Source organism: Cimex lectularius, unplaced genomic scaffold (genome assembly GCF_000648675.2).
Source record: "Cimex lectularius strain Harlan isolate CLEC.00 unplaced genomic scaffold, Clec_2.1 scaffold251, whole genome shotgun sequence".
Taxonomy (NCBI): domain Eukaryota; kingdom Metazoa; phylum Arthropoda; class Insecta; order Hemiptera; family Cimicidae; genus Cimex; species Cimex lectularius.
In genome coordinates this window covers 434,083-450,274 of record NW_019394213.1, presented here as the reverse complement: position 1 = coordinate 450,274, position 16,192 = coordinate 434,083, and the positions used below count along the sequence as shown (strand labels likewise).

At 33.0% G+C, this 16,192-nt stretch overlaps 3 protein-coding genes across 6 annotated transcripts; 1 reads left to right on the top strand and 2 right to left on the bottom strand.

The window, feature by feature from the left end:
- Nucleotides 1-6,304, top strand: LOC106664258 (WD40 repeat-containing protein SMU1). 2 transcript variants are annotated; one of them, XM_014389816.1, is made up of 10 exons: nt 1-86; nt 556-641; nt 715-781; nt 4,139-4,282; nt 4,344-4,458; nt 4,525-5,167; nt 5,285-5,386; nt 5,463-5,646; nt 5,709-5,861; nt 5,925-6,304. In XM_014389816.1, exons 2-10 carry the CDS (start codon nt 616-618, stop codon nt 6,021-6,023), a joined length of 1,533 nt encoding a protein of 510 aa, XP_014245302.1. In that variant the 5' UTR covers nt 1-86; nt 556-615; the 3' UTR covers nt 6,024-6,304. The 2 variants fall into 2 exon arrangements, with proteins under 2 accessions (XP_014245302.1, XP_014245303.1); XM_014389817.2 differs by lacking the exon at nt 1-86 and adding an exon at nt 117-494.
- Nucleotides 6,241-9,387, bottom strand: LOC106664259 (protein CREG1-like). Of its 2 annotated transcripts, none has more exons than XM_014389818.2 (5): nt 9,132-9,387; nt 6,831-6,991; nt 6,650-6,772; nt 6,506-6,587; nt 6,241-6,450 (listed from the first exon to the last, which is right to left on the bottom strand). In XM_014389818.2, the coding sequence occupies exons 1-5, from the start codon at nt 9,310-9,312 to the stop codon at nt 6,281-6,283; spliced, it is 717 nt and encodes a 238-aa protein (XP_014245304.1). In that variant the 5' UTR covers nt 9,313-9,387; the 3' UTR covers nt 6,241-6,280. The 2 variants fall into 2 exon arrangements, with proteins under 2 accessions (XP_014245304.1, XP_014245307.1); XM_014389821.2 differs by having other exon boundaries at nt 6,650-6,769.
- A 2,008-nt stretch (nt 9,388-11,395) lies between these two features.
- LOC106664293 (girdin-like) lies at nt 11,396-15,836 on the bottom strand. 2 transcript variants are annotated; one of them, XM_014389887.2, is made up of 4 exons: nt 12,548-15,834; nt 12,326-12,474; nt 11,676-11,840; nt 11,396-11,616 (listed from the first exon to the last, which is right to left on the bottom strand). In XM_014389887.2, exons 1-4 carry the CDS (start codon nt 15,600-15,602, stop codon nt 11,491-11,493), a joined length of 3,495 nt encoding a protein of 1,164 aa, XP_014245373.1. In that variant the 5' UTR covers nt 15,603-15,834; the 3' UTR covers nt 11,396-11,490. The 2 variants fall into 2 exon arrangements, with proteins under 2 accessions (XP_014245373.1, XP_014245374.1); XM_014389888.2 differs by lacking the exon at nt 11,396-11,616 and adding an exon at nt 11,906-11,979 and having other exon boundaries at nt 11,748-11,840; nt 12,548-15,836.
- Between the last annotated feature and the right edge of the window lie 356 nt (nt 15,837-16,192).

Here is a 16,192-nt window from a genome sequence, read left to right as displayed (position 1 = left end):
CGAGGATCTGTGGGGCCTGTGACGTAGGAAGGTTATCTTCCGTGTGCTCGGGAAAAACAAACTTACCCGACTTCAAAACCGGACGAGTACGTTTTTACCTTTAAAACTTCGTACTTGCAGAACTGTAAACACGATCGTTTATAAAAGGCAGATGATTTACGTTTTAAACCAAAGAAATTACTCCATTACCCAAAATTTCTCTTTAAAAAAATCAGCAAAAAAAATTCAATAGATTTTTAATTCAAAACTTCATACCAGAATTTTACACAATTTTTTAAACTGTCGTTGTTTAACCAAGAAGTCTAAGTCTTATATATTAACATTGTTTTAAAAAAAAATGAAAACCCCTTAAGACTGAAAACCGACCAAACAAATACACTTTACTGCTCTTTAATTTTACAAATTAACTTATTATTAATAAAATCTTCATATAAACAATTTAAACCGATTTTTTTACGTCAAAGAAACGCCTATTACTACTTAGTACTTTTTGGGTACTAAGAGATATTTATTCTGGAATATGGATAACAGTCCTTGAGGTTTTGTTTGTTTCAGTACCGCTGGGCAGTTTTCCTCTTTTGATTTGTTTTTCTCTTGATCCGGTGCAGAGGGAGGATGGCGATCGAGATCGAATCCGCCGAGTAAGTAATTAATTTGTTTTTCTTTGTTTCTATAATAATGTTATTATTAAAAATGTTTCCACTTGGATTTCAGCGTCGTCCGGCTTATCCAGCAGTACTTGAAGGAGTCAAATTTAGTCAAGACTCTACAAACCCTGCAGGTTCGCCAATTTTTTTTCTATGTAAATATTTTTCGTTTTGAGCAAGACAAGTATTCTCGATGTATCTACAATATGAATTCAAAATACTATACTTTCTTTTTTAATATAAACACATAATTTGTTATTAAATCAGTGTACGTTGAAAATAGACAATTATAGACAATAGACAAGTTTTGTGGGATGATGAATCACTTGTTTTGTCGTTTCTGATCATCCTTGACGTCTCAGATTTTGGCCATTCACTATTATAATTGGTGTATTTGTTTTAACCCAATTACTATATTAGTTTTTATTTCAATTAATTATGATTTTTATCTAGTCTTGGTTGAGATGAAAAAGTTTGTGCCACGAATGGGATTCGAACCCACGATCTTTGGTTAAAAGTTAGTGTCATGAGCGGAATGTAACAATAGCTCAAATGGGTAGAGCAGCAGCGTATTGAGCTGAAGGTTGTGGGTTCGAATACCGTTTGTGACACTAACTTTTGCATCTTGGCTGATGCCGCAGGCGAAACAAAAAAACACAACTTTCATCTCAACCAAGACTAGATTAAAAGAATAATTAATTGAAATAATTAATATGGTCAATTATGATTGCTAAATATAATATGGATTAATATATTAGTTTTTATATTGCTGTTTTTAATTTCTTCTGTAGAGGAAAATTGTCCAGGGGCTCTCCTCCCACCACCAATTGAACTGCCTGATCCTTATCCAATAGAAACGATCCCTACAGGGGAGAGGGCGGGGTAGCCAAGTAATTAAGGCATCAGAATCTTGGCTAGTAGATCCTACGGTTGTGGGTTTGATTCTCACCGTCGCCTCTGAATTTATTTTCTGGCGCTTAAGGGGACCGGTGGCCACAATTGAAAAATTTGGCACAGCATTCATCAATGGAAGGTCTGGGGGTGGGATTGGATCTCAGTGACCCTGAATGTGTCCCCACCCCCCTTCAAAAATGAGTTTCTTTGATGGAAGAACACCGGCACATCGGGAGCTCAAATTCACACGCATGTTGCGGGCCCCCCAAAAAAGTGGAGCCAGGAAGAAAGTACAATAAGCTGTAGTATACAGCTGCAGTGCTCAAGGGGAACTCCTCCAGTTCCTAGTATCCATTAAAAAAAAAAATAATAATAATAATCTTACCAGAAGATAGGTGGCCCCACGACCCACTGAATTAGGATTAATTCTCGTTCTCTCCCCTTGTGACTTGTTATTCATGTTAATGTAAATTTAACTCATTACATTTTGTAAACTAGCTTTTACCCACGACTTCATCCACACAGGACTCTGTTTTAATGTACCTTTCTAAAGCGATACAGAGTGCCAGTAAGGCTATAATGTCTTAGTTTTTCAAATTCTTCTCTTCTTCAGATCACTTCAGTCTATGCATGGTAAAAAAATTAGCCATATGGTCCCCTTAGAAGAATTTCAAAAAATCCTTTTTTAGCAGCTATCCATGTCATAAGAACGTGCTGTCAAAATTTCAGTCCTGTAGATCCAGCAGTTTGGTTTGTGCGTTTTCTGTCAGTCATTCATGGAACTGTTTTGCATGTATAGATAAGTAATTAAGGTTTTTAGTTGAGATAAAAAAGTCAGTGTCACGAGCATTCCATTAAATTCACTATTTTTCGTGGTCCGCTTATCATTGAATTAATTAAGGTTTTTAGGATAAAAAGTCAGTCTCACGAGCGGGATTCAAACCCACGACTTTCAGCTAGACACGCCTCTGCTCTACCACTTGAGCTATCGTGACTTCGATCCTCTCGGGCACTAACTTCCTATCTCAACTAAAAACCTTAATTAATTCAATGATATTAATTGGTCAAGTGGACCACAAAAAATAGTGAATTTAATGAAGTATACTTCACTAAAGCTCTCCGTGGCCATTTCATTTGTCGCCGAGAATCAAATAGATTACACGACATTTGAAAAATGGCAAAAAGAAGGGAAAATTCAAAAGGTGGGGTTGAGATTGGAAGTTAGTGTCCGAGCGGATCGAAGTCACGATAGCTCAAGTGGTAGAGCAGCGGCGTATCAAGCCGAAGGTCGTGGGTTCGAATCCCGCTCGTGACACTAACTTTTTTATTTCAACCAATACCTTACATAAAGATTAATTAATTGAAAGAAGTTATTTGGTCAATCGGACCACGAAATATAATGGATTTAATAAGTAAAACGAAGTATATCTTCACTAAAGCTCTCCGTGGCCATTTCATTTGTCGCCGAGAATCAAATAGATTACACGACATTTGAAAAATGGCAAAAAGGAGGGAAAATTCGAGAGGTGAGGTTGAGATGGGAAGTTAGTGCCTGAGAGGATCGAAGTCACGATAGCTCAGTGGTAGAGCAGAGGCGTATCTAGCCGAAGGCCGTGGGTTCAAATCCCGCTCGTGACACTGACTTTTTTATCTCAACTAAAAACCTTAATTAATTCAATGATATTAATTGGTCAAGCGGACCACGAAAAATAGTGAATGTATAGATAATGTTACATATTGTAATAAATATATTAAATTTTTAAAAAAATTCTTCTGTGGAGGAAAATTGTCCAGGGTCTCCTATGGATCTTTTTCAAAATATTTGCATCAACATGAAATACCATTTTGTCCAAGTCGGCATAATGTTAAGAAACTTGTTACGGTACGAAGTTCTACTTGATATCATCCGAGGATTCTCCTTCCATACTAGAAAAATTACATTCACAATAAATTGATACCTGCATACTCAATATTTCTCAGGTATTGGTGGGCCCTCTATTCTTGCAAACAAATCCATTCATTCCGATAAAAAACAAAAATCTAGATTCAACCTCTGCAGACCAGAGACTGACTTCTTTTTTAACTTTAAATAATTCCATTGTGAATTTATTTATTTCGTGTGTGTGTAGCAGATTTTTTTTTATTGTATTGGCAACTCCTTTATATATATGTATATATATAATGGATTTTGTTTAATTATTAAAAAATGTATTTAAGTACTTTAAAAAATGTTACTTTTATTCGATTTTAAATGGCANTGTATATATATATATATATATATCCACTAGAAGTATGGATGGAGTCGTGTGGTCTCATTGTGGGTACCTTTGGTTGTCTTGTCTCGTACATTGATTATGTCAATTGAAAACATTTAATGGCCCAGAACAAACTGAACTTTTTTTAATTCATTTGCTTTAACTGATAATTATTATTTAATTAGTAGTGTAAATACGCTGATTATAACAATTAAAAATATTTAAATTTAGATTACATTATTGATTATTGTTGCCTAAAGACTATCAGTAGTATTTCAGTTATTCAAAAAAATTAGTCTAGAATAAACGTGCAAATCGTAAAAATTAAGTTTTTTTTTTCAGGAAGAAACTGGTGTTTCACTCAATACAGTAGACAGTATTGATGGCTTTGTCTCCGACATTAACAACGGCCATTGGGACACTGTCCTTAAAGCGATCCAGTCTCTCAAATTGCCAGATAGCAAGCTGATCGATTTATACGAACAGGTAAAGCATTTTAAAGTTTTTGATGTTCTGTATTATATTTAAACTTTTGCTTTGTGTTTAGGTAGTTTTGGAACTGATAGAGCTGAGAGAACTGGGTGCAGCCAGGTCCCTCTTGAGGCAGACAGATCCGATGATTGTAATGAAACAAAATGAACCCGATAGATATATTCATCTTGGTAATAAAATAAATAAATAAAGAATGGTTATTTTTTAATTATTTTAACTTTTTAAATTTGTTATAGAAAATCTTCTTGCGAGGTCATATTTTGATCCCAGGGAGGCTTATGCTGATGGGACATCCAAAGAAAAACGACGTGCTGCAATTGCACAAGCGTTATCTGGTGAAGTTTCAGTCGTGCCTTCATCTCGTCTTCTTGCTTTATTGGGCCAAGCATTGAAATGGCAGCAACACCAGGGCCTCCTTCCACCAGGTACGACAATCGATCTGTTCAGGGGCAAGGCTGCCATAAGGGACCAGGATGATGAGAAATATCCGACGCAGCTTTCTAAGCAGATCAAGTTTGGCCACAAGTCACACGTTGAATGTGCCATTTTCTCTCCGGACGGCCAGTTCCTGATAACGGGCAGCGTTGACGGTTTTATCGAAGTCTGGAATTTTACAACTGGCAAGATAAGGAAAGATTTGAAGTATCAGTCTCAAGAAAACTTCATGATGATGGAAGAGGCGGTCCTGGCCCTGGGCTTCAGCCGGGACTCGGAAATGCTCGCCAGTGGGTCACAAGAGGGCAAGATCAAAATTTGGAAACTAATGACAGGCCAGTGTCTTAGAAAATTTGAAAAGGCTCACAATAAAGGAATCACTTGTATACAATTCTCAAGGGATAACAGTCAGATCCTCACAGCATCCTTTGACACAACAATTAGGTACAAATTTATTAACTTTTAAATATTTAGTAAGAATAACATCAATAATGACTGCAATTACCACAGAATAATTATAATTAACAATGTTCTCAATTTAATTTAAACAATTTCTATTAGGATTCACGGATTGAAATCAGGAAAGTCCCTTAAGGAATTCAGAGGGCACAGTTCCTTTGTAAATGATGCAATTTTCACTAGTGATGGCCATAACGTGATAAGGTACTTCAATACTACTCTATTGCAATTACAATTTATTTTTGTTGTAACATTTTATATAATACTTGAAAGATTTTAGTGCTTCTTCCGATGGTACAGTTAAAGTCTGGAATATCAAATCGACTGAGTGTGTTAACACTTTCAAGTCACTTGGCGCCGGCGATGTCAGGGTGAACAGCGTTCACCTCCTGCCTAAAAACCAAGAGCATTTTGTTGTTTGTAATAAAACTAATTCCGTCGTTGTCATGAATATGCAGGGACAGGTACTAACTCGATTTATTTTTTGATTTTTGGTAACAAATTTAAAATAATTTTTGCCTTTTAGATTGTAAGATCATTCTCGAGCGGTAAAAGGGAAGGAGGTGATTTTGTTTGTGCAACACTTTCCCCAAGAGGAGAGTGGATCTATTGCGTCGGTGAAGATCTTGTTCTTTACTGTTTCTCCATTACTTCAGGCAAACTAGAAAGAACGTTAAATGTAGGTTATTTTGAAGGGCTTGTTGTATGAAAATATTAATTTTTATTTTATTTTTTTAATCAGGTTCATGAAAAAGATGTGATCGGACTATCTCATCATCCTCATCAAAATCTGCTATGTACATATAGTGAAGATGGCTTATTAAGATTATGGAAACCCTAAACATTTTCATGCCAGTTTGTTTATATAATGTACATTTTAATTTTTAAAATAAACTTTTTATTAGTATTTAATGAAATTTTGATAATGAAATATATAGAGACAATTGTTTTGAGTATATTTTTGGTAAAGTTTATTAATTCTTAAATTATAAAAAAAGAAAAAGTTCTCACTCTTGGTAGTCTTTCATTTCTAACCATGGAACTGACGAAAAATCAAATTACATTTCAAAATATCCACCTTTATTTATTCAAATAGTCTTAAACTTGAACTGATGACTCATTGAAAAAAAGTTCTGCTCTGACCACTTCAACATATTTTTGTGGAGGGGAATTGAAGTAGTCTTTGATATTCGGGTACTTGCTCCCTCCGAAGTTATCAACCAGAATGATTTTGTTTATGTCAAGCTTTCCAAACAGGAAGTTATGAACTGAAAAAAATCATTTTAAATTTTCTAAGTTGAAAGATTTTTTTTTATAACATACACTTTGGCCAATGTCTCATCATCGGGTATCTAGAGAACAGGGCATTTTCTGCAAAGTTCCATTCATCAGTGTCTTTGTCAAGCTGTAAATTTAAACAAAAAAAAATGTACATATTGACAAAAGAGTAACATCGAGAGGTCTTACGAATACGAAATTTCCAAAGAGAATGACTTGAGGGCATCGTGGATCTTCTGCAATCTGGCCTCTAGATGCGCACAAATTTCCTTGTGCCAGGCTTATTGTCATCGAACACTTGTTATCAATCTCCAGAAAAAGAAAAAAAGGCAAAATTTGTTTTTAAAAATGTACATCAAATGTTAAATACTTTCAAGTCTCTTGGTACACCGTCAAACAGAGAGACGTAGATATAAGGGACGCCAGTGCTGTTTCCATATGGCCCGTCTGCTATTGAATACACCCGCCCCATAGCCAGCCCAGAAATGTTCTCCTTTTTTTGATGGGAAATGTGCGAAAGTGTAGTCCACTCTGTAAAATTGCTATTTGTATTTTTTGAAATAAGAATAATAATTTGTCAAGATACAGGAAGTCAGAAACAACCTAAGATCAACTTTACCCCTGCAGTGTCCTCAGGCACTTTTTACCAATTTATATATATCTACAAGTACTGTTATTATTGATTTTCATACTTTTAAATATAGATATAGATAGATAAAAGGCTTTATTTTATTAAATATACATCGTTCCATTCATTATAAATATTTTTTAACTATACACAGCTTATTTGACATTTTCACCAGTCACAAATTCACTGATATTTCATATAGGGGGTCAGCAGCAGCCGAGTGATTAGAGCATCAGAATCATATTTGCTACACTAGGAGTTCTGTGGGTTGGAATTCTACCACAACCCATGGAATTTTCATTGATAATAATATATAAAAGTTATTGAAAAATGGTGGGACCTCTTGTCCACTACTCTCAATGAATAGTCGGATCTTAACTCCTCTTACATAACGAATTACTTTACTACATAGTAAATAATTCCTTTGTTTGTATATGCATACAGATATACTTAAATATTAAATTCAATTTCAGAATATAGATTGTATTTAGATAGTGGAGTATTAAATTTTTTATAATTTATGATAAGAACTGTTTTTATCTCATTTGTTCGTTTCAGTATTTTTCATTACACTATTGACTACGAATTAATAATGACTATCTGCATATCGTGTTTATTTAATTTTAAATTTTTTGTTGAGGTCTGCAAGGTGATGAAGCTGTAGTTAGTCATCGACCATCAACTTGATCGATATGTGACTTGCTGTTCCAGACAGATTTTGGCTTTACGGTGTCTCCATTGGTGGATTTGTTTTTGATGTTGAATATTGTCTTCTGAGAAGTAAAATTGTGCAGATTTTCTTCTTTAACTTTTGAAACCCGAAGAAAGTTCATTAAAGTCAATTATAAGGGCCCACTGTGGCTGAGGGGTTAAAGTTAATGAATTTGCCAATGGTCCAGTGTTCAAATCCTGGCATACCCCATGGCTTTTTAATTGAGAATAATTTCAAAAAAGTATAGTAAAGCGGTTTGATGCTTTGTCCTGGACACCCAAAGAGCAATAAAGTCCTGAATGCCATTAAAGCCAATTTTACAATTTCTAATACCTTGCTTTCCTAGCTGATACTTCTTTCTTCCACACAAAGCTGTAAAGAGATCCTTGGATTTTTTTTTAACATACTTGAGGGTAATAAACAAACTAAAAACTTCGATTTTATGTATGTAAGTTTGAAAATATAAATGCTCTAGATATTTTTATTTCTGTTTTCACCTATACTATTTGACACTAAAGCAGAAATGAATTTTTGATGTTTTAAAATTTTATTTGTGTTTTTCTTTTTTTAAGTATAGTTTAATTTTTTCATTATTTCCAGGCCTTCTTGAAGGAGGGTAAAATAATTCACTCTATCATATACTGCCATGTTTTGGCATCATGTACCATTTTCAATTTTTCGGAAACGAGTTTCCATTTTTAAATTTAATTTTAATTTTTGTTTTAAATTATTTCATTTATGTAATCTCAAGTTTTACATTTTAGACTGTTTTGAAAATGGTACTGGATTCAAAATACTTCTGATGGGAAAAAAGGATAGTGATCTTAAGATATGTCAGTTTGCAAAAAACTCTCCAAACACGATATTTTTAAGACAGTTGTTTAGTAATGTAGCATTTGGACTGATAATTCCTGTTTTTTTTTAAATAAAAAAAGCTGATGTACTTAATTATGTTGCTGATATTATTAGTTTATTACAATTAGCATTGAGAGTCTTCTAGTTTCTTTAATAAATTAAATGCCATATTGAAATCATGTCAAAATATGTTTGAAAAAAATTTTGGCGTTTTTTTTGTTTAAATAATTTTTACTAAGGATAAGAAATAATTAAATAGGTGTTTAGTTGGGAATTAGTTTGGACAGATGATGTCGAAGTTATGACCATGGATTTCCACCATGCAAAATTATGATTTTACTTACGGTTAACCTTTATTTATAAACTTTCGTGTATAAATTGTTGTAAATTTAATAATATAATTTCTAAAAATGGATAAGAATTGGTTTTAATTTTGACAGGTGCAAAATTTGACTTTTTTTCACAACAAAATATACCTGAGTAATGGACGACGTATCTCGCCATTCTTGCAATTTCGTCGACGGGTGGAGGCCGAGGCGGCTGATGTGCGCTGGCCAATATTGTGGACTTTTTTTCAGTAACAATCGCTTCTAGGCATGATTTTCCATTTGCCAAATTAGCCGCGGTCACGGCAAAAATCAACACGTTGAACAACATTTGTGTAATTGACAGACGATGGTCAAACACTAATGAATAATGAAGACTGTCCAGTACGACCAATGACTACTGGATTATATTTAAATTAGAAAATTGCATCGTCATTGTGCCTTTTTCAAACTCTATTTGATTATTGCGTGACGTTTAATGCGTGAAATAACTTTTTCTGTTTAAAATGGCTACTATTCTTTTCTTCTAACGTATTTTAATAAATTAAGACTTAATAATTAATTATTTATTATAATTATTCATATATATTTTTTTTATTTCTCAAGGATAATAGATACAGTGGGTGACGAAACAATACTTTTATCAACCCTAATTATATAAATAGAACTGAACTATGAATCCAGAGAATAATTTGCACAACAAATGCTTTTAAACTGATCAAAACTAGTACACTCCACTGTCTTTCTCAATCGTCTGTCATATCATTACTATTTGCAAAATTGCAGGTGGTTTAGAAATATTTCTTTATATTTTTAATATAGACGATTTTTTTACTTTTCAACTTTTACCCGATAATTTATGTCAACGGTGCAGTGAGAATTTCATGTTAATCTTCGGCAAGTGCTTTACTATTAGTATTACATGTTTCTTATTCCACTTTTTTTAATACTTGATTAATAAAATTCATTTAACAACCTAAGTCTGGCTCGATACAAAATTAATATTCAACCTTCTTACAGAAACCATATATAAAGGATACCATAAACCATATACAAATTGGTAGAATTTCTGTATTGACCGGTATTTGTGATTTCACAGATGTCAATTCATTGATCTGGCTGTATACTTCTGCCTGACCGGTACTTGAGCATGCAAGTTCTGCTTAAGAAAAAAATTCTTAAAGCTAATATATTTTCATAACAAAATAAATTCAGTCCAGTCTTCTCACTATCAATTGTTCAGAATTTCTCTCATATTCTAATTTCCATTTTTAATCCGTACATATCCGCAGTAAAACATTTATGGAAAATGATTGTTACCAATTAAATTACAATTTAATATTTCTTTCACAAGTTTAAATATAAATATTCAGAAATCGTGAGATGCGGTCTGGTCACGATTTCTGAATAATTATCGATTAACGGTCACTAAACACCACACATTTAAATATAAAACTAGTTTGTTCATAACTTGCAAACCTCTTTGTTGTTTTCAGTTCTTAAGTTGGAATCTTATTTTATTGCTCAAATCTTTCAGGCATGTAAAATTACCAGCAAAAGAACAAACTGTGTTTGTTTTATACTAACAAGTGAGTCTTTTTTTACATTTTATTGCCAAAGATGCTTAGAGAATTATTGAAATGATTTTTGCAATCAGTTCAAGAAGGAAACGAGCATTTCTGAACTGTTTCGGTCAAAAACAAAAACTTTTGAGAATATGATACAGACAAATTATCCAAAAAGAAATAGAAATTTATCAGAAACAATAGTAGATTAATTCATGTTTTATAAATAATTCAACAGGTTCTTTGACAAATGTCGACATCGCTTTCTGATCGACAGTATGTGATGACTAATGACCAATGACTAAGCAGATATTTAAGCAACTCATTACTAATTGTGAAGATTTTTTTTTTTTAATTAAACCAAAAAATTCTTTTTAAATGTGGCACACATTGCTAAAACATCGGAGGAAAATAGTAAAATAGAAGGAAAATAAAATCAGTTTCATAAATAATTGATGTATTTAGTAAACATATTTTGTACAAAATTTCCGTTGATAGAAAAAACCAAATCACACAGAAAAAGAAAAAAAGGTAATTTAACTAATTCCAATTATATACTGTTTAGCTGTCAAATTCAACCTTAACAACGAATTATAGGATGGGTCAATAATCCAGTTTTCATTTTTATAAAACAATTTTTAATTATATTCAACAATATATAAAAGTAAAAAACATAGAAATAATAGGTATGAGAATTATACAATACAGGTATTTGAAAAAGTCAATCACTAGAGAAAAATGTATTTTTTTTTTAACATAAAGTTTTCAAACGCAAATATTTGTATTAATTGTAATTGCACTTTATTTTATTTTTCTACCTTACTGAGATAAAAATTTATATACACTGTCTTTAGTATTTATATACAGGGATCTTTGGCTTTTTTTTTTTCTTTTTTTTTTTAAATGGCATCTTATAAACATTTTGTGCAGGCGTAAAGATGAAATCAATTTTTGCAATGGGATTGCAACATTTTTATAGCATCAGCTCTTTTGTGACACAGTTTTGTCAATATAGTTTTATCTTTTTCAAGCTTTACAATTTTATCTTCCAACTCTCTCACCTTGTACCTCTGAAAAAGAAAACAATAAATAATTACAAAATATTTTATTTTATTTACTATTCTCTTACCTCAATTATACCCGTATTTTGATGAGCTACTGGAGCTATTTCAGTTTGACAGAAAGCGTCGGATTTTCTTGAATGGGACGTTGTCATGGCGATTGGAAAGGACTCTCTTCTGAAAATTTCAGACTTCCTTCTTTCATATTTCAGTTGGTTTTTTATGGCGAACAACTGCAATATTGTGAAACATCATAATGAGTTTTATGAAGTGACGAACCTGTTTGATTGTCTCTGACCATTCTCATCAGTGTATTCTTGCTGGTTTTGTCTATCAGATGCATTCCAGCAACTGGTGATTATAGTAAAATACCTAAACACAACAGACAAAACCAGTGAGAATAGGCAGACCAGGGTGATTGAAGACGATCAAACTGTATAACTAATGTGTGGTGATTAGTGACCGTTAATCGATAATTATTCAGAAAAACATTTTCTTTATCATGTCAATGTGTAAATCCTAAATGTATTTGTTAAATGTAAACAATTTTTGTAAATCCCAGGCCCTGAAGATGATCTCAATAAAGATCGAAACGTTGGCATGATAAAGAAAATGTTTTTCTGAAACCTACATCACACCAGAACGCATCTCACGATTTTTGAATAATATAACTAATCTTTAATTAAAAAATATTTACAATTTTTTTGTATAAATATACCTCTTGTTTATAATCTTGGACCCTTTTTCTATTATAAGAACAGCAACTTTCTATATGCAACTCTAGAGAACTGATCTTTGCGTTGCTATCAACCAGATCAATTTTCAACTGTTTGATGTACTCTTTTAGTTCATTACATTCGCTTTCAGCTAAATTATAAAAAGAAAAAGACAAAAAATTACATTTACACATTTAATTATTTTTATAGTATGCACTACTTACATATGTTATTAAGGGCTTTGGGCAAATTCTCCAAATTTTTAATTTGACTCTTAAGCCCTGAGTTTTCATTTGTCAATAATTGATTGCAGTTCATCAAACTTTTGATGGTTGTTTTATGACTGTTAACCTCTTGCTTAAGTTTTTCAGATAAGGAATTAATTTCAAACTCTTTCCTCTCGATGATACTGTTGAGTATGCTGCATTCAACCTCCATGTTGTTCGCCCTATTCTTCTCGTAATGTGCGCTTTTGCCCAATTCCTGTAATTTGATAAGTCGCTGTCTCAGCCTTTGAAAGCCCTCGTTAATCAAATCTTTTGAAAAATTGTCAGGATTGAAATCGACAAGTTGTTCATCTAATGCAAACAATTGTCTGAACCCGCTGATAAAGTGATCTTCGAATAATTCTTTTTGAACAACTTCCTTCTTCAACATTTCATTGTTTGAACTTATCTTATTGAAAGTTGTCTCAGACTTCTTCAGCTTGTCATTTAGAGAATCATACAGCAACTGCCACTTTTTGCATCTTTCGTTCAACTCATCATATTTATCAGTTTCACGTTTAAACTGTTCTGATAACTCTGAATTTTCATCTTTTAACCTAGCATTTTCCTCTTCAAGTAAAGAGATTTTCTTCATAATATCATATTTATTTATGTAATTGTGATGTAGGCTTTCAATCTCTGCTTTCAAAAGTTCATTATCGTCCTTCAGTTTATTGTTGATTATCTCTATATCTCTTAATTTATTCAGTTCAAGTTCATTGAGACAGTTATGATATTTCAACTGGTCTAGTTCTTCCTTTGTCAACTTGAAGGATCTCTCAAGGTCAGAATGTATCTTGAGATGTTGATTGTGCTCGTTCACTTTTTCTTTCAAAACGTTTTGAACTTGTTTGTACTCACCATTGAGGGTGTCATATTTATCGGAAAAAGCTTTAATTGTTTCATTCTTCTCATCAAGTAACTTTTTGTCTCTTTCTGACGATTCCTCTAATTTTCTGTTTAATACTGTCAATTCATTATTTGACTTTAATAAATCAAAATAATTCTTAGAGAATCTCTTCAAAACATCCAACCGTTTGATATTTTCACCGTTATGGTTGCAATTTGTTTGATTAATCTTTTCTAACATATTAATTTCCTTGAAACTATCGCTTTTCATTAGTTCGTCAGCTAAAAATATTATTCTATCCAAATCATTTACAAAATTAGGAGTTTTGTCATTTTCCGCCAATTTGGCGGACACTCTCACATAATCTTCTTTTGTGTTGTTAATAGTATTTAAGCTTTTATTAAGTGCACTTCTTAATTCTTGTTTGCACTTCTCAACTTCGTTGCTCGTATTTTTTAGCCTCTCTTCATAAGAAATCACATTGTTTGCTATATTCACTAAGGTGTTGTCGTTTTTGGCCATTTCTCTGTTCATCTTATTATTAAATGAGCACACACAGTCCACAGTGGATTTATCATGTTTATCAAGTTTAGCCTCAAGAGTGGTAATTTGTGCAGTAAGCAGTTTAACATGGTGCTCGTAATGTAATTTTTCCTTTTCCAGCTCAGAACTGAGAGCCAAAAGTAGTTTCTTAATTTGTAAGACTGTTTGAAAATCTATGACGTTCGATAGCATAGAGTCTTGAAGTGATGAATTGTGAAAAACAGCACCACTGTCGTTTGGTGAACCGTCCACTCTTTGATGTCCTTCGTTGATTGTGGGCTCATCTGATCTAAAACTAGAGATGGAACTCAAATTTGTAAGGTCAGCCATGCAGTCATCACTGATGGAGTTTCCCTTATCAGAATACGACATGAAGCTTTCTAATGAACCTTCAGATTTTAATTCATTTAGAAAACTTTTTTCTTGAGAAATCGACTGGGCTTTGGAAGTTTTACCAGAATTAATATCAGAATCATTACCGAATTCAATTCGCCCATCTGCATCTGATTCAGAAACTTCCAATTCAGTATCAGTATATTCATTTTCTTGAATAGCAATGGTGTGTCTTTTCTGTTCATGTTTTGATTCAATGATTTCCAGGCTGCTGTCTTCTTCACCGAGAGATTCTAAAGAACCATCTCTAAAGTCCTCATAAGTAATGGATTGAATGCCCTCATCCACTTGCTCTAGACTTTGTACAGTTTCCTTTGATCCGATATCAAAAGAATTTAATTTCAAGCCAGCAACTTCCGATACCTTTGAATTTTCATCGCCTGTCTCTTCTGACATTGACTTGTAGTTTAAGTAATTTTCAGAATTAGCTGGCAATGTTGATTGGTCTACATCATAACATTTAACGGATAAAACTTCACCACTTGTCAGTTTCAAATTATCATTTATGTCGCACAAATGTTCAGCACAGGTTGAATGATTTTGAATTATCACTTTTTCATTGGAATCTGTTGAGTTTAATTCACTCAGTGTATCGACATTTTCAATTGGCACTGAATGAGATTTTTCATTAAGAATTATTGTCACAAAACCTTCCTTTGTTTGAGAGTGTAAAGAATTTGATGAATTGCTTAAAAATGAAGGTGAAACATTATCAATATCACTGTCGTTTATTCGTTCATTTAGGCCTGTACATTTTTCAGCTTCTTCTGGTGAATCTTCTGTTTTATTCGGCCTATTTTGATCGTGAGCACTTGAGTCAGTAGACGTGTTCAGATCGTTTCCACTTGAGTCAGCAATTGAAGTTTTTGAATCAGAAACAACAAGATTTATTGTCTCTCCTTCATGACTTTTCTGTACTTTTCCTAATTCATTATAAGAATTTTGTTCGTGTTTGGTTTCTTCAAATATTGCATCCTGTTTTGGATAACTATGAGCTATCATTCGTTGTCCTTCCTCCATGATAAATAAATTTTTGGGTTTGAAATCGTCCAAAATGTCTGTTAAAGTTGTACCAAAACGTCCAACATCGAGCCCCTGGCTGATTTCTCGATTTTCCCATTTGTACGATTCCTCTAAGCCAGACAAGTCGGTGACATCTACCATGCACAAATCACCAATTTTTGAAACGTTGGAGCAACTCACCTCCTTGCTAAGAGAATCTTCCATTTCCGGATTGTTAAAACACCTTTGAAAATGTGTATCACCAAGGAAAAAAACTGAGAAACATAATTTTGGCAATTGTTTTGGTATGCGTTATACTATAGGCATCTGTAGTAAGCCCAGAGGGTTGTATCGTAGTAACGTATTTTTCAAACCGTCGCCGGCAGTTGCCCAGTACGTCCAACTGATAACCGTCTTGCCACAATGAGAAGTATCGACGCGTAAAGTCGCACTCCAACGTCTAGAATTAAATATCTTTCCTTCATTAATATTTATAAATAGTAATGTATTATTACTAAAAACTAGCGATGTAGGTGGCATCGATAAGAAATAAGCCGCACGTTGCTCCATGACTTAAATCTTAAACTTAACAAATACGGTGCAATTTATGTAAAATGTAACTGTTCTCAGTTGTAAATTATGTAACAAACATAAATGTCGGTACATCAATGAAGGACACGATGCCTTGAATTTTACAGCAGGTGTCATATTAATATGTTAACCACCTGCTAATAAAATTATACCATATTTCAAATTGAAAAAGAAAAAAATTATTCTTGGGCAGGGGTGCCCCCTTAGAATAATACAGAGATTAA